This window comes from Salarias fasciatus, chromosome 16 (genome assembly GCF_902148845.1).
Source record: "Salarias fasciatus chromosome 16, fSalaFa1.1, whole genome shotgun sequence".
Lineage (NCBI taxonomy): Eukaryota > Metazoa > Chordata > Actinopteri > Blenniiformes > Blenniidae > Salarias > Salarias fasciatus.
The window spans coordinates 18,430,326-18,449,383 of record NC_043760.1 but is presented as its reverse complement, the minus strand read 5'-3'; the positions used below and the strand labels follow the sequence as shown (position 1 = coordinate 18,449,383).

Here is a 19,058-nt window from a genome sequence, read left to right as displayed (position 1 = left end):
TCAAGGGTCATAACCCGAACCAGTGCTGATCCCTCAAACAGGTCAAGCCTTACTGGCAGGAATGTTTATCCACGTTTATTCTAAAACAAACCTCCTCCTGGACTCAGAAGCAGCAGAGTGCACGTTACAGATATGCACCAGTCCGTTTTGTTCTGCTAAAATGCAAACATGATTCACTTAAACGGTTTGATTTCAAGAAATGAAGCCCATCAAAATTTCTTTTAGTAGAATAAGTAAACATAAAAGTTTGTGTGCGTTCCTGCCGGCCCTGTTAGGTTTCACACAGCAGGCGGGAAGAGTGATGTACAGTACAGCGTGCACAGCCACATGATAGATTGAGACCTTCTCCAGAGGCCATAACCGTAAGAGATATTATACTGTAACAAACGACATAAATAGCTAGTGCTGCATTAAATATAAAACACTTCAGACACAACGTAGTGGAAAAGTCACACGCGTTACGCATTTAAAGCGTGAGAAGTCGCCTCTCCTTGTTTTCATGTAAGGTGACACAATTATTTCATTATTTCTTTTTCTGTAACGATGACATTTATCACCAGACACTTTGCTGTCTTTTTAAGGGAAATATATATGTGACTTTACAAGGTAAATTCATTTTGTATAGATGAGCTGTATTATGAGGGAATCAATAACATCTTGATGGATGGCTCTGATCACTGCACTCCGTGGAGGAGCTCTTCTCTCCGTCCCCTCCTTCAGAAGCACGCTCCTCTATTGTCTCAGCTTGCAATGCCAGAGGATATTTCACTGCCAGCTCTAATATATTTATAAATGTGGAACCACTATCTTTTCTCTCTCCTGTAGCCTCGATGCCTGATCATAACATTTTGATGTTTACTTTAAACAAGTGTGTACGAGGGCTGTGTGTGTGAACAGATTGCCCACAGTGACACGGAGGCCAGAGAGTATAATAACCTAAGCTGTATATTGTGAATGTGAGCTGCTCTCTTTGCTTTGCTTTGGCCTTTCTCAGATCTCAGTTTGCTGATACTCCTTTTTTTTTTCTCCCTCCTCTCTCTTTTAAGATGTATTGCTTGTCCAGGGTAGTTTGCTCAGTTTCAAATGTTTGTGTCAAGCTGGGCTTTGGAGAAACCGAAGGTAGAGACGGTGAAGTATTTGTTCAAATAGTGCACTGGGCAATTTTGACCTATCCCAAATGAAAGATGTGCAATCAGGGCGGTATTTTTCATTGCGGCTTAAAAGCGATGGTCTTATATTGTACAGTGAGAAGGGAGTAGGAGATGACCTTTGTCACAGTTGCACAACCAGAGGTAGATCTGTAGTGCAGTCCGATGTATTGTTGTGTCCAGGTTTATGAAGCCCAGCAGATTGTTGAAATTGCCTCAAACAGAGGCCTTTTACCTCAACATTTATGGAAGGCCTTCACTGACCACAGCTGTTGTAAATAGTAAAGTTATTTTATTGTCAATATCTGACCAAAGAGTTCCCGTAGTGTCGGGGGGGATTTTATTTAGCTGTCTGTTAAATCCGCAATCAGATGTGCCTCGGAGGAACTGTGAGCACTTAACAGAGTTTTATCAGCCTCGTTCTCACTGGTTGGCATTAATGTTCGGAGGATTTTAACATCCTGACTAGAGAAAACACTTAATCTGCGTCATTTAGGCGTGTTCTGTTTAACTCTTAAAAATGATCAACACAGAAAGGAGCCAGACTTGACCTCCAAGCGTCAGCAGTCTTTCAAACGCTGTGCGGTTCGAACCGTTCGGCGCCCCGAGCCAACTTTGACTTGGATGACTGAGGCCTTGACCAACATTGTGTCACTTTGTGAGAGCACCGCGGGGATGACAGATGGGTGCCTCGGCTCCACCCCGCTGGCTGCCCATCCACTGTGATGGATGCGGGAATGAGAAGAGCACAGGGTCTTTGGATTTCATTTGCTCACCGCTGCTCACTTGCTCCTATTGATTTAAGGGTATGCTGGTGATGGGCGATGGGATTCTGTCTTTGTGTGTGTGTGTGTGTGTGTGTGTGTGTGGAAGAACAATGTGGGATCTACTTTATTTTAATTGATGATTCACCCCCGAAAGGATACACATAAATAAATATATCAGAAATTCCAGATTAAATGATGCATAAAAAAAAAAAGATCAACAAAATGTATTATTTTTGACAAGTAAGGCAGCAGCTTCAGTCAGACCTGAAGGCAGTGGATGTTTTGTTGTAAAATTTATTATCCTCGGGTGTGGGTTATTTCCTTATTTCCTGGTGGCAGATCTGCCTGAAGATACGGCTTGGAGATTGTTGTGTTCTAGTTTTTTACCTGTAACAATCCATCCATCCATTCGCCATTCCCTCTCCTTTCAAGCAAGGGTCACAGGGGCTTGAGCCCATTCCGGCTAACATTGGGCCAAGGGCAGCGTGCACTCTGGGTAGATGGACAGTCAATCACAGGTCCAAGATGCAATCACTCTCCTTACACACACTCTCTCCTATGGGCAATTTGCAATTCCCCATCAACAGGCGTCCCTTGGGATTGTCAAAAAAGTTCAGTTCAGGAGCAAAATGAGACCACTGCTCCACCGCACCACCCAGCCCGCAGCCAGACTTAGAAATTTATATTTTCAACTAATATTAGTGGTTAGTGGTTTCCAAAATCTGCATGCCAGTAGTTTTACTGGATATTTTATTTAACCAAAGAGTGTGAACCCGTGTGTGGAAACGGCAATAAGTAATAATTACGACCCAAAGTCATTCAGTAGTCAAACTAAATCTCTTAAATAAATAGGCGTTTTTGCTGTCAGCCTGATAAGCACCCTCGAGACAGCCCTTTCTCTGAGGCTGACATTCGGCGGCTAACTGGATGTGGCAGTTGCATTATTATGATCTCATTAATTGCTTCAGGTTTTGGTTTTTTTAATCCAGACAATTCGTCTCAGCTGGACTGAAGTGTGTCCACAATATACCAAACTGAACGACCATAAATTCATTTAATGAGTCCCAGTGTTTGCAGAGATGAAGTACACAACCGGGGTTGTTTTTTTTTTAGATTGCATTTTAACCTTTTTGTCAGTGCTTCAATTCATAATATACCCTGATTGTCTCACATATTATCAAATACAAGCTGCAGGTCACGGACATTTACTGACCAGTCAACGTGCACAGATATGGTTCATCAGAATAAGACAATACAAGTTTACAGCATTGGCACATCTGAAGTGGTAGGAAAGAGCAAAAATCTTCACAAATTACTCAAATCCACATGATCTCAAAAACACATTTATTTTAGGAGGCGGTGAAAAGCAGCCCAGCAGGGGTTCACCTGTCAGCGGATCAACAACCGTCTGCTGTCTTGATGTGTTTGACAAACGATAATGAACTGTGAAACCAAAGCGTGAACGCATTCCAGACACACACCTGGACGAATCACCCGCTCCTTGTAACTGACTCCGCTCTCAAAAGATGTTCTGAAAATTTCACGAACAAATATGCTGATATGTTCTGAATAAATGAAATATAAGCTTTTTGATCTGTAGCTATTAAACAGAGTGGAAAGACCTCTATCAAGATATTATTGCATGTCTTACAGTTTGAGCGTTTGACTTCTTAGATCTAAAATGTGAGTTCTGGGTTGAGGCACCGGCTGTATTGTCTACATGATGAGAGAGCAGCAGGTTTCCTTCGTGATGAAAATCTTACCTATGATTCCTTTAGAGCAGGGGTGTCCAAAGTCGGTCCTGGAGGGCCGCAGCCCTGCATGTTTTCCATGTTTCCCTGCTTCAACACAGCTGATTGCAATGAGGCTCGTTATCTGGCTTTCTGCTGGACTTGGCCATGAATCATCATGAGATGCAGGTGTGTTGAAGCAGGGAGACGTGGAAAACATGCAGGGCTGCGGCCCTCCAGGACCGACTTTGGACACCCCTGCTTTAGAGGCTTTCTCTAGGGCAGATGAGGGACGCTTGTTCTTCCTCACAGCTCCCACCAGTACGATGTTCTTCAGAAGATGAGGTGTAGCTATGAATATAAGATTGTTTTTCTGTAAAACATGCTATTTGCAATAGTTTCCTGTATGTTTTCTTACATTTTTTAATTGGCTTATTCCAGAATTAAGGCACCATAGTTGATGGAGTTGTCAGTAGATCCAGTTGTACACATGGAGCTTTTCTGTGGTGAAGTTTGCATGTTCTCCCTGTGAGGTTTTTTTCTTTTTTTTTTTTTTTTTCTAATTATGTGTTGAAACAGTGTTTTAGGAGACGTGTGCGAGTCGTCGCTTTGGCCCGGTGATTGACTGGCGACCTTTTCAGGTCTTGCTAAGCATTATGCCCATTGTCAGCAGGGATCAGCTCCATTCCCTGCCAGGATAAGTCTGACAAGCAGGAAGAAAAAAGACAGCTGAATGGACGTTTTCGAATCAGCTCATCTTTGTATTTCTGCATGACACCCGCAGAGCTGCACAATTACCCACTTCAGTCTCTTCTGTTCAGTGTCAGTGAAAGGTATGATCACACTTCTAATGTTGTATAGAAAAACAACCAGATTGTGTCTGTAGAAATGCATCAGAGACGACTGGAAGTTTTTTCAGACACTTTTTCCCTTTTTCATATATGAGAAAGATGTTCTTTGGCTTCTCTTCTTTAATTGCAAAAGGCAGTGTTGTTTTATTTCTGAAGTACTGCAGAGATTTTGATAGTTTAATGAGAAGAAATGTTGATGCAGTATTGAAGTTCAAACCACATTTCCTCATTACCTGTGAAACTGCTATGCATTTATGCATTTACAGTTTTTTATGCAAATATGAGCAGACAGGAAATTTAGTAGTCAACAAATGGGTTAAACAAATTGCAAATTCTATCATACTAATTATTCTACACAAAGTTGTTCAATGAATGTCTCCATATGAAAAAGAAGAAATAAAACAGAGAGAGGAGAATCACTGGAATGGTCCATTGTGATCACTGTCATTGATGGAGCAGGCCTAAGAAACAGCTCCACCACTGGGCCATCAGCCGTCTTCATCATTTTTCTTAGGCGTCAAAACAAAAGGTTTTCCGACATCTTCAGTACCGTGAGGTGGGTTTTCCTTCGCCGTCGAGTCCTGCCAATATTCCCCGTCGGCACACCCTTAGTCATTTAATTGAAAGTCTTCAAGTACACTGTGAGAATCTATTTTCATAATCCTCTAATCAAAGTATTGACGTTCTTGTTGACATGCAGCTGTATACAGTGACTCAGTGGAGGTTGCCAGATATTGATGGAAATCCCCGAACGCAGGCCGCGCTTATTCTTAATGAGACTTCTATAGCCTAGGATGCACACACGATTTGCAAACTGAAGGACAACGTGAACGTTCTCAGCCTTAGATATGTTATATTTGCTCAGAATATACACAGAATATACGTATGTATTGCAAGTTTAGAGTTAACGTATCCGACGTTACAGGGGTCACGACTTCAAATGCAGAATCCCTTTTGGCTCTTAAATGAGCTCAATGGATCACAGGCGAAGGCCGGAGACAGGTGCGCTTCACCCTCAGCTCGGGACGACAATTTTGACGAAGCAGGTCCAGAAGTAGGAACGGTGGATGGAGGCATGGATGGATTACTGCACATCTTTGATTTACGAAATCTAAAATTCTCCAAACATGCATAAACTCTCTGGCATAACTTAACTACATCACGGCAACTTACAAGAGAGCTTTGGGTGTTAAGCTGTTTCTTATACTCTTATAGTCGCAGTAGTGTTAAATCAGAGGGTTGGGCTTTGGGGTTACTTTTGTCACATCTTACAGTTCAAACCATCCAGGATTCATTAATATTCATGAGTTATAAATATTCTGCAAGGACGGATTTAATTTCCAGTCACTCCTTGTTTTTTTTTTTTTTTTTCCTCTCACATTTTTTCCTCTTGGTTTAGTTGTATTACTTTTTTCCCGTTGTTTGTTCTTTTCTCATCACGTCAAGGAGCTGACATGAAGCTCCCCAGTGTGCATAGACTCTTCATCCATCTCCCTAATAACTATTTGTTGTGTGTGCGCGCCTGTGCGTGCGTGTGTGTGTGTGTAGTGCAGGTAGTGTTTTTTCATCAATCACAGAGGGAGGCTCCAGGATTAAATAAAAAATCTCTCAATCCCTTCGACAGTGGCAGCACACACACACCCACGCACACACACACACACACACACACGCACATGCTCACACAGTGAAGTGCATGAGAGACGGCGTGTGTGCGCGGGGATGACGGGTATAGAAAGTGCATCAGATAGAGAAGACAAACAGAGGGCAGACATGGGGAACAGAAAGGGAAAAAGAGTGAGGGAAAACAGAGATATTTGCAAACAGAAATGAGGAGGCAGAAAAAGCGAAAGTGTTTTTCCGACCGTTTGGAAGCAAAAATGACTAAATGTTTAATTACTTACTGACATTAGATGTTGGCTGTAAAGAAAAAAAAAAAGATTCCCCAAAGAGAAACAAGCAGTCTGGTATGTTAAATGAGTGATCAGAATTAAAGCCCTTAAAATAAGCAATTAAGTCATCCCTTTGTAACTGACACTGAACAGTCGGATTGAAATCCTCAGTCCAGCTGAGTCGCTGGTTCGACTTTTATCTCTTCCATACATTTGGGTTAATGGGGCCGATCTGCTCTATAATTCCGTTGGGGAAAATGATGACTTTCATGCATTCGTACATGCTGTTATTGCACTTGAAAAGTTTGATTAATTTGTAAACCAAACCCAAAATTTCCCTGTGAACAACATTGATGCTGTGTTTACAACTGTGCGCTACAAATAAGCACCATCCTTTAAGTTCTAACTTTTATCTCTTTATGAAGCCAACCAAGGGATTTGTCTCCACCGTGCATTCGTGTCCCTGATAAAGCGCCACTGAACTAAGCAGCAGATAGAGGTTGACCCGACTATCCTATATCTGTGTGTCAGATAAGAGCCCGGAGTGCTTCTAAGACATCTGCTTTATCACCTGGCTTCGCGGTGATGTTTAATGCCAGACCCACCCCGGCAAATCCGAGACGGAACAACAGGTTTTGTTTATTCTCCAAGTTGCAGCAGCTTTAGTGGTGTCTCAGACGGAAACAGGCCTGCTTATGGCTTAGATTTAATTATTGTTCTGTGCTCCATGTGTGCCTTGTATTTGTCTTTGGAAATGGTAAAGGAAATGCTGAAGAGAAGTGGAAGATGGAATGCTATAAGTGGATATGAGTTGGCTTGGATGTGTGGGTTTTTTTTTGTTTGTTTGTTTCATTCACTGCCAATTTTTATTTCTGTGCATTAGTTGAGAGAATAAATTTGGGAGGACATGCAGAGACGACATTTGTGTGTTCATTTATTATTGTTGGAACAGTTCTGTCTGCAGATGTACATTACGGAAACGTGTCTTCCTTTTGGGAACAGGATAAAAATAAAATCCTCAAAGTATATCATAGAATAGTTGAAGTGAGATTATGTGAGGATTAAGTTTGGGTAAAAATTGGTAGTAATGTATTTTCTGGATTATAAAATGCCTCTGAGTGAAAGTAACAATTATCAAATAAAAAAAACGGAATTGTGAAGAGGAGGAAAACATGCATTCGGCACACTGATGTTGCATTTCTTCTCTCATGTCCAGATGTAACTATACCATCAATAAGCCTCAGCCAGCCGCTGCTGTTCTAAAACCATCTGTGAATTTATTCCTCCAGCTCCGGACGTCGTGCTTTTAGCCCTTGACTCGCCTCCTTTTTACCCATGCTTTTTCTTTTGTCCCTCACAAATTTCACATCCTCTCTTTCTGCCGCTTTGTGTCTGTATTCTATGTAGTTTTATTTAAAATCTGCCCATGTACCTTTTGATTTTGATGAGATTTTGCTTGCTCAATAGTAACAGAGGTTTTATGGTGGTCCTTTAGCAGCTTTTCATTGTCATACAGTGCTATCTAATGGTTCCAGATATGTATGAGAGTGTTTTCATACGTTTTGACCACATGGCCATGGTCTGGAGAACGCAGTATTTACATCTGCAGCACCACATTGAGTTGATTGTGTGATATGACTATACACTTTCCACCTCCCTGATTTCTTCAGCAGAAAAAAAAAAACTTCATTATTACATGGAATACATATGTTATGGAAAATCAGCATCTTATGGTTTGGTCATACTCCCACTTGACTGCTCCTATTCGTCAGCAGATGCTGATTCTTACACGTTTTATTCCTTATGGCAGTGAGACAGATGTGTTGTTTACTCCTGTCATGCATGCCTCAAGACCTAATAACAGTTGCAAATTGCATCTCCATCTGCTACGAATTAGCTTTACCTAGATTCTTTCCAGAGACAAAATGAACATCAACAATGTTAACTGCACAAAATCCCTGCACAGTCTCAATGTCTTTCCTTTTTCTGCAGTGTTTTTTTTTCATTAGAACAGGAAAGGGTAATCAATTTAAAGGTGTGTTTCGTAGCTTTGGCATACAGACGCTTCACGTGCAACACCTCGTTTCTGTTTTTGCAAGGAATAAACGCTCTGAACTGTAGATCATGCTGCTTCATGCTACTGTAGGTGTCTGATTAATTAAGCAACAAACACGATGTCACTTTACAGAGTTTTAACAGATTCCACATGGATTCCATGCGTGGAGTCACACATTGTTTGAGGCGTCCGGCTTTGCGAACAAACAGTATGTTGCTCTGCATGTCGGCTGTATGAGGGAAGCAAATGTTGAGACCAGCTAGGCAACGTTGTTGCTCTGGAATTGAAAATTAAAACGATCCTAGTCTGCACCAAGCTAAAAGTAAAGCCTCATGTATTCAGCCACATCTGCAGGAGAAATGAATTGTGTCAGTTTTGATCTCAATCTACCACTAATCTAATAGTAAACCTTTTCAAAGCACCGCTCTTTCACCTACTCTACTGTCGCTAATGTAGTAATTAAATCCTTTACAGCAGGTCATAACACACTGTCACGTTCTCAGAGGGACATTTTGGTTTTAAATTGTATAAAAACCCTGTCGACTGCATTGCGCCCAGCCAAGTGGCAGGAATGTAACACGGCCTCTAAATGTTTAATGTTGACTGTAAGATGAGCAAGCCAGCCATAGTTTAAGGTGCAGATCTCAATAGGGCTCCAGGTTTCATAGTGTTCATAAAAGGAGTTCAGCCCTGGGCAAGTGGCCAGTAAAAGGACGGCCGGGCTCGCCTGCATGTGAGAGAGAGAGAGACCGACTATAAAGGTCTGGGGCTGCAATCAATCAGCCACATTTTCTGACTGTTTTTTAATTATGCATGTTAAGGGAGGATGGCAAACATGGGTTTATCCAATAGTTTTATTCATTTTGAGAGTATGTGTTGAATATTGACATGTCAGTGATACACACACTGAACCAACTGTACCGTAAATGTCAGTTAAATGTTAATTTGTTAGAATCAAAGAAGAAGGAATCCATTTTATGCACTGTTTGTAAAACATTTGGGAAAAAGAATTGAATTCCAGGTTGTTGTTTTTTTTCTTGCAGTTGAAATGATTTATTCTGTCTTGCCGCTTCGAAACTTTAGCAGCTATTTGATAAGATGTTGAAGTTATGGAAACCTGTAGATCAGCTGTAATCGGTCCTCAATAGGGATTCAAACTGCAACGTGTTTTTCTCAGAGTGGACTGCTTTACCCCCTTGAGACAAATCATTCTGATATTGCTCTCTTAATTTCTCGGCCACTGAACACTCAGACTCATCTACATTGACATTTAGGCTCATTTTATTGCCTCCTAACCATAATCACTTCCTTTTATCCTCTTGATGAAAAAACAATTTCTTGAACTTGGACCTTCACACATTTTCCTTTCTTAACTCTCTCTGTCATTTTTTTTTTTTTTTTTTGCTAAAGTGCAGTTGCCCTGCCAATATTATAGACATTATAGTCTTTGACTGAAGGTTGCGGTTGCATGTGGAGTCACTGTGAGCGCGAGAACTCGCCTCGGAGTCAGTAAGAGATGACACGACTCTGTCAGATGGGTTTTACACAAACCACCCTGCGACCTCCTCGCTCCGGAGAGAGCCGGTCTACGCCGTTTGATTGGGTCCATCTAAAGTGAATTAAGTGAGCGTGATTGTCCTTATGGATTAGCTTTGCTAGCATCATGAGCTGTTGTGCAGGCAGGTTCAGCAGCTGGCAGATGAGCTGCAGAAGACTAATCGGGTAACGGCGACGCTGGGAGTCTTCAGATAGCATATTATTGGTTATTGTGATGAGCCGACTGAATATCTGTCGTTCTATCTTCTTGTGCCCCGGAGACGTACAACCTTGCACATTGACACTGAGGGGGGCAATTTAAAGTCACCAATTAATCCATCCATTCCAATCTTGCTATCACCAGAACACCTTGGGGACTTTCATCGACTTCGGCATGCACATTGTCTTCCACTCATAGATTACCTGATTAGGTTTTGAGGATCAAAAGTACTTTATGAGTCTTCACAGACATAAATGTCAGTTGTGACTTTGTCCTTTTTGGTGAAAATGCCTGGATTTTGGGTGTTCTTTCTTCAACATGCAACTTCTTTGTTGATTACAAAATGTGAAAATGTCATCTCAAGCCATCATGAAAAGACTAATTTGCTCATAAGAATAACAAACCTTTCTTTTATAATGGCAAATAGCCTCATTAATATGAGCCTCATCACATTTTTTGGGAGTTTTTTAGCCAGGCTGGGCTTTGGAGATCTTAAAAATGCAATCATTCTTTATCGTGTGTCACTCATTCATAACTTGTCATTAATGAAGACTGTCTAACTGGAGGAAATATATTGCAATTTTACAGGATAACTTTTGCTTTATCCCTTGGTCCTTTCCTGGACAGACAATGTGCACAGACAGTAGTGTTACAACACAACGAGCTGCATAATTGTGAATTGCAAAAAAAAAAAAAAAAAAAAAATGATACAAGGTTTTTCAGTTGTTCTTACAAGTAAAAAAACTCCCAAATGTTGTGTGCCGAAGCATCGATTTACTCTGATACTCTCCTTCAAAAAATGCAGTGTAACCAAGTGGCTTCAGAAGTCCTCTAGAGTCCATCTGTGTTAAGTTATGAATATATATCAACTTTGAACATCTCACAGAGCACATCTGAAAATGGAAAGAGGACGGCACAACCGCAGACCTACTAAGACATGGCCATCCATGTTATCTGTCAGGCCGGGCAAGGAGGGCATTGCTCAGAGGGGCGGCCTGGAGGCCCGAGGTAACTCTGGAGGAGCTGCAGACATCAGTCCTGCACTCCACAAACGTGGGTCTTCCTGGAGGAGATGGAAAGAAAACGGCACAAATGCAGCTCCCACTCTGTGGAGTATGCCGGTGGGAGCTTCATGCTGTGGGGATGCTTTTCTTCAGGAGCGACAGGGAAGCTAGTCAGAGCTGATGGGAAGATGGATGGAGGCAAATTCGAGGCAATCTTGGAGGAAAACCTGTGGGAGTCTGCAAAAGACGTGAGACTCGGGTGGAAGTTCGCCTTCCAGCAGGACGACGACATTAAACACACAACCAAAGCTACAATGAGAAGGTTTAGATCAAAGCATATGCATGTCCAAACCTTCTAGCAGTTGAAAATCTCTGCAGTGAATTGGAAATGGCTGTTTACAGAAGCTCCACAACGTGCTGCTTTAGGGGATATGACTTTTTTTGCACGACACACTTTTCTTTCTTTTCTTTTGTAAAAAAAAAAAAAAAAAAAAAAAAAAAAAGAGAAACTGTGTGTCAATTTCCCTTCCATTTCACAATTATTTAGCACTCTGTGTTGGTCTGTCACAGTTCTAATAAAATACATTTTTAGTTGCGGTTGTAATGTGATCAAATATGGAAAAGGTCAAGGGCTATGAAGACTTTTGCAAGCCGCTGGATCTACTGCAGTTGCTCAGTGTGGTAAAAGTCAATGATCTATTAAGTATTCAGTGACTGACTTTGTAGTCCTTTTACACATTTTTTGTAACAGTATGTTTTAGGCACACATCAGCTTCATTTACTAGATATCATTTTAGTCACTGTCAGAACTGTTAATTTTATTCCGGTGACATCTGATAATCAAGCACAAGTGCCATATTTGTGTTTGTGTCACAGTCGAGCCTCGCTTTGTCAGCGTTGTGCTCGTTTCCATACATTATCATGATGACCTTTATCAATTCCCGGCTCTGCGAAGTGGGAGACGCTCGACGTGTTTCTTTTGAACCGAGTCACATTATTCTCCGGCATGATATGTTTGTTCAGTAATGCCCCGAAGCTGCAGTGCTTCGCTTTGTTAAAAGAAAACCTCTGAGCCCGAGGGTGCTGATGCATCTTTCCTGAAAACGTCTCTGCAGGTCAACAGCTGACTAAGTGGACGAATAAGATTGGAAAAGGTCCGACGAGTGAGATTGTGTCAGCGCGTTAAAACGCTGGAGCAACTCCCATTGCCAGAACAAGTTGAGCATTTCTTTAATGAATTTCACAAACAAAGGAATAAGAATGTCACTTAACACTTAGCAGTGATTTAGGTGAATTTCTAAATTAAGTGAAATATGTTTAATCGGTATTATTACATTCATTAGTCTCAGGTTAGTTAATTAGTTTGAATACAAAGGTAGAGTGTAAAATAACTTGTAAAAGGAAACGTGAGTGTGAGGGTGGGATTAACTGTTGGCAGAGTGTGAGACTGGCAAATAGAACCCAGTGGTCAGGGACCCCTGGTTTAACCCATGGATCGTCCTAATGTTGTAAAATGAAAATCGAACATCTTATAAAAAGGATATTAAAGCAAGGAACCTGATTTATTATGAACTTGTGTAAAACCTGCTCAATTTTATGCAGACGGATTACATTTTTCCATTTGCAGCTTCTGAGCGATATGACACACCTGCTGTTTTTTTGAATTGAGAACTTTTGCTGGCATTGAACTTTTTTTTTTTTTTTTTTTGCACAAGGAAAGTCTGCTGGAAACTCTTGTTTTCGTGTTTGTTGGCTTGTTGAGCCAATGTGCCGTGAAGTGGCTGGATTGTTGGGCATTGAGACAAATTGAAATGTGATACCACGAAGTTGGATGTCTTGGTGGAGGGAGTTATCAAACACATTGAAGCGTTCCAGCAAATAAAAATGAGAGGCGCAAAAACAGGGAAACCACAAAAAAAGAAAAAAAGAAAAGAGGCAATTTGGGAAGTCAGAGTTGTGGGAAAAGAGTTAAAAAACAAAATGTTTCAACACCAAAGGCCAACTACAAACTGTATGATTTGAACAACCTTTCTTCTTCCTCTCTCTATCAAAAATAAAAGAGAGTTTATTTCATTTTTGCTCGAGTATTAAACAAGTGGCGTGTATAACAAAAAATGGAGCAGACTGTCTCATGCATGTGATGGATCATGTCACATCTAATCAAAATCTATTTGTTTGAGTGTAACGCAGCAGTTACACCTCGAGGGAGGAGCGGATTAAAGCCTGTAGTCTTTGGATGATTGAATTATAACATGTTATTAAAAAGGATAATGAGTTTGCGAAAGCAAACATCAGGTGTTTATTACTTCTCTCATCAAGAGGTGATACTCGGCTAAGTGAAAAACAGCTTATTAAATGTACATGCTTATCAGGCTAGCAGCACTGGCAAATTAGCCAGCAGCTCCATCACAGCTCTCTGCTTTGTGTTTGCCTATAAACGAGCTGTTTTCCAACCATTAATTAGAACAGGATCTCTCCTCCCAGGCTGGAGAGGGTGCAAGTAAGCATGCACGTGGAATGCAGTTCAAATGCAGAGTGGTCGTCATACCAAAGTGCTCTTTGGCAATAAATAGCATGAAGCTTCACTTAACCCCGCGCTGCATTCGTCATTCGACTCGGCGGAGAGGCCGGGTTTGATTATGGGGTTCGGCTCCCAGCAGGAGGCAGGTGTGCACGTTACAATCCAGCAGTGAGCGGTGTTTCATTATCCATGCCATAATTGTCAATTTGAGCTCCTCATGACCAAAATGTGTTTTTAAGTGAGACGATTCCTGCTAAAATTCTCTCTCACTGTTAAAATTTATTAAATGTTTAAGTTCAATTCAGTTGTATGTCATAATATCGTAATAAACAGCAGTGAGAGTACTATTGAAAAATGTAATCCAGCCATCTCAGGTCTACCATATAAGCAAAACAGCCTGAATATCAGTCTAAATATAAATCTCTCTCATACACATAAGGGCAAACTCTGCAGGTTTTGGATGGTCCAATGCTGCATTGTAAGCGAAGTGATTTGAGAGGCCTTTTTCCCAGGCAGGTAATTTGATTCTTGGAGGTCGATGTTAGGTGGTTTTGGGGTCGCTGGGTAGCCAGTCCCCACTCTAATAAAACCACAGTGCTGTGTGGGACCAGGAGGCTAAAAACCCCCATTAACTTCTTTCCCATCAACACAGGGACAGGTAACCTAATGACCCTGCAAAGCTGCCGTGCGCTCTGATCATGTGACCTGGGAGCTGCAGAGCTGATGACTCGGCAGCTGGAGTCAGACATCCTTCTCGCTGAAAGCCTCTCTCTCTATTCCTGAAGGAGTGAGAGTGAAAACAGACTGTTAGTCTATCGTAATGTTCGAAACGGCCTCAGATGGTCAAACTATCAGTCCAAACAAACACCGAGACTAAAATGGAATCTCAGTTAAATATTTGACATATATATATATATTTGATTTGTGTACTCATGTTCTGCAGAAAATGTTCTGATTTTGCTCCTTTTATTCAAGTAAAAGTTGTTGTTGTTGTTGTTTTTAAGTCCTGATTGTGTTTATACTCCATGAACGTCCCGACGTGGCGAATCCTGTTGTTAATAGTGACCTTCTGATCCCTTGGCTTTGGAGACCATCTGGCAGGGATTTTCAGTTGTACACAAGGAACCTCAAACTTCATCTCAAGCATAATTATGCTCCTCAGAGTGCAATTCTTTTTTTTCTATTTGGCTCATTTACAGTGCTTTTCTTCTTTTAATGGGCAAAGGCCGACAGATTGTAATGAAATTTGCTGTTCGCACTGGATGGGATGCTGCATCCGGATTAAGTGACCCCAGAGGTGTCGCCGTTTCCCGACTAAATTAAAATGTGGAGACAAACTATCGGGATGTTGTTCATTCCGCCACTCACTTTCATATTGAATCCTGTCACCTGTCAGAGCTTTAGGCTTCTGTTCTTATCGTTTAATTACTTTCTTTCCACTTTGTGTTGCAATCTTCTGTTTTCTCCCCCTCACTCTCTGCTGTCTGGTTATTTCCTCTTCAGTGGGACGCCATCACGGAGATGGACGAGCACAACCGGCCCATCCACACGTTCCAGGTCTGCAACGTGATGGAGCCCAACCAGAACAACTGGCTCCGCTCCAACTGGATCTCCCGCCAGGCGGCGCAGAAGATCTACGTCGAGCTGCGGTTCACTCTGCGGGACTGCAACTCCATCCCCTGGGTGTCCGGCACGTGCAAGGAGACCTTCAACCTCTTCTACCACGAGACGGACGAGACGCACGGCGTCAAGTTCAAGCCCGCGCAGTACACCAAGATCGACACCATAGCGGCGGACGAGAGCTTCACGCAGATGGATCTCGGAGATCGCATCCTCAAGCTCAACACCGAGGTGCGCGAGGTGGGACCCATGACCAAGAAGGGCTTCTACCTGGCGTTCCAGGACATCGGCGCCTGCATCGCGCTGGTCTCGGTGAGGGTTTACTATAAGAAGTGTCCGTTCACGCTGAGGAACCTGGCCTCGTTCCCGGACACGGTGCCTCGTGTGGACTCCTCGTCGCTGGTGGAGGTGCGAGGGGCTTGTATCGACCATGCCGAAGAGAGAGACACGCCCAAACTGTTCTGTGGAGCCGATGGAGACTGGCTGGTTCCCCTGGGACGGTGTGTGTGCAGCGTGGGCTACGAGGAGATCGATGGCTCGTGTGTTGGTGAGTTATTTCTTTTTCCAATTTCTGAACTGCAACATCTATGTACTCTGAAATCACAGTTTCACAACTATTTAAAAAGAAAAGCACCACAGGTTGAAGCACACCTAAACATACAAAACCGGTTTGCTCCTGTTTGATTTGCCATTTCCTGAATTTCTTACCAGCATTTTACTCTTGAAACTGTTCAGAAACAGTCAGTGTCAACATGTGCTTGTCTGAATGTTACTCAGATTCTCCCATTAGTTATCTTTTAAATCTCTTCTTAGACCATTCATTCTTTTTATTTATTTATTTTTTTTATATAAAATTACATACAACGAAGTTAACGGGAGTCAGTTTCAACATAGATCAGTGGAAGTACCTGTGTCACATTGATAAATAATATTCAAGAATGAAATTGCTGATAAAATATCTGCAGGGTTCTGTTTCCGTTCTCTGTACGATTAGTGATTAGTGATTATCAACTAGCTTCCTGCAGCTTCTGTTCACACCAACTCTTACCGTGCTGTCAAACATCAAACATTTACGAAATGTGGTTGTTACTATTTTCATATTGCCCTCCCCTCTTCATAGCTGCTTATCACTTCTCCTTTATTCTCCTTTTTCTGTTCCAGTATTATTATTAGCGTTTAACTCACTGGAGATTGAGATAAGATGATGTGAGAGGGTGTGTGTGTGTGTTTGGGATCGTTAATGTGTCATCAGAGAGATTCTCAAGGCTGTATGTGTGTGTGCGTTTCTTATATGACAGCATCGTTGTTGTAAGGGTAAAGATCAGGAAGCTCTAACAATATATAATAAACTGCATGTGTAGCTACTTTTTTTGTTTTTAACTTCATATGTTTATTGTAGGTATATTGGAGTTATCTGAGTGAAGTAAATATGGCATGCGGCCTAAAATCGCTTTTCTCCATCAATATCGTGACTCCAGTCAGAAATGCTGAATTCTCCACCCACAGTGAAAAGAACCTGGCAGGTGACAGTGAAATGGGTTAACTGCGTAAATATATCTGTTTAGGAGTGTCAACTTTGCAACTGTGTAATTTGTTTTAGAGACATGTAAACTCATTTAAGGTTAACAGACCTCCAGAAAGTCACATTACCACACTGTAATTAGATATGAACTTGTGCTATTTTCCTGTGAAACACATTTTGCTCAGTCACGTAATTTGGCATTATCATCCTATGGTTGCTTTATATTGGTGTGGTTGCTGTAAATATTTTAAAGTCAACATTTAAACAGGGCGAAAATAAGCCCTTTGTGCAAGATTCAGGACTTAAGATGACATAATTCATTTTCAGTGGGATCGTGATGGGTGTGAAGGTTAAGGGGCTGCTTGTATTTAGAGTTCTTGAAAGTCAAATATTGAACACATCAATTTTGAATTTTTTATTTTATTTTTTTTTTTTATTTCCAAAGTATTTCAGTGGACTGACTGCTGTGTCGAGGTGTCTTTCAGATATGTGTGTGCGTGTGTGTGCTTGTGTGTGTACATTTATTGCGGTGTTTATCGCAGGTTTACCACCCGTCGTCCCAGGGGCTGCCTCTGGTTTGACGGATTACCTCTGATGGCTCGGTCACAGTTTGATCCTCGGCCCTCTGATGTGGGCTCCGGGTTATCGCTGGCCGGACCACTCGCTGTGAATGCTACCTTCAAGAAGGTGTCACCAAATTTCCCTTCAAACCGCGTGAAGGTCTGACGTCAGGTCAACAGACATGCGGCACTATCGGCAGTGGATGGATTTCAAAACTACCAGATCTGAACACAAAACATTGAAACACCTGAAAATCCTAGCTTGGTTTCAGATTGGTTATTTTTTTCACCAGAATGAAGAATTTGCACAACAGACAGAATTATTGCCTTAAAATGGCAAAGTGCTGTACTTTTTGTTGTTGTTGTTGTTGTTGTTGTTCCCCTCCAAAAATGATCTATCGATCCAGGATCACCACAGACTGCAGCCTTGCTTGTGGCGCTTCTTTACAGAAATGCTTTCAAGACTGCTTCCTGGTCGTATCCCTCCGTCCGCTACCAGATGTCCTTGTGCAGTTGATTACAATTCTTCTTGTGACACAGGTCGGTTCGGCTTCCCAGCTGCGCCTGCAGCTGCATTGCAATCAACAAGCCAGGGGTGAGGCTGCAGCTGTGATTAGAGCCCGGTTATTCAGAAGCGGTCCCTTCACTTGTCTGTCCCTTTATTATTGTTCCCTCTGTTCTTATTCATCAGTTCTGGGACAGAACAGGATCGGCCAAGGTGCCGATCGCCTGCTCACCTTTTAAACAAAACTTTGAGGAAAAACTGACGGTGAAGTCATTGTGCGTTTGTGGCAGCTTGAGATGGATTTGCAGGCTTATTCCTTATCCTGGAGACAAGGACATGATGTGGCGCATCCCTGCTGTCTGCCCGGCGTCTTTCAGCCGCGCTGCGTGTGTTACTCAACATGCTAATAAGCGCGCAGAAACACAGCCCTGCAAAATCAGCGAGTCTTCGAAACTCGTTGTACTAATAGGTGTGTTTTCAGTATATACCACACGTGCTGAATGTCACATTTAAATAAGTGCAGGCTGGACATTATCTGTATACCTTAGGTAAGTCTGTCAACAGAAGCTGCTTCTGCTCGGAATCCTCATTTACAATTTCAAGCAACCTCTACCTGGTTGCCTACAAAACCCTGATATGGGCCCTATATACTGCATTAATTTATATTACCTTCCTCCTACACTTCCTTCTCCTCCAAACCACGCTCGCTCCGAAGTAGATTTCACACTTGGGTTAAATTCAGCCCTTTGGGCAAAGTGATGGCATTTTACTGCAATGTCAGCCCCGAAACGCGGCTCCTGCTCATTGTTCCGGCTTTCAAACTGGCTCCGTTATTAAAAGCCTCCACACAAAGTACCACTGGAGCACCTTGGGCATTGAAGGAGAAGAGTGAAGTGGCGGGCTAAGCCAATCCTTCAATTCCCAGTTTACAAGCAGCTGGTCTTTTTAAATGGCTACGGCTGCTTGACTTGGCTGCGGACGTGACAGATTTGAATGATCTGTGATTTCAGTAGAACGGCATAAGTGTTTTAAAAGCACGCCGTTGACCTTCATGCTCTTCATCTCTGGTGTTATGATGCAGAATTTACAGTTTATGCAGGTTATCGTAAATCAGAGCGGTTATGTCTGA

The 19,058-nt window shown here is 42.1% G+C and overlaps 1 protein-coding gene across 1 annotated transcript in view; it reads left to right on the top strand.

The window, feature by feature from the left end:
• LOC115402885 (ephrin type-A receptor 6-like) overlaps window positions 1–19,058 on the top strand; it is a 154,303-nt gene that overhangs the window by 24,511 nt on the left and 110,734 nt on the right. The window contains exon 3 of the mRNA XM_030111504.1: window positions 15,226–15,889. Within this exon, the coding sequence (XP_029967364.1) occupies window positions 15,226–15,889 (664 nt within the window). The remainder of the gene's footprint in view (window positions 1–15,225; window positions 15,890–19,058) is intronic.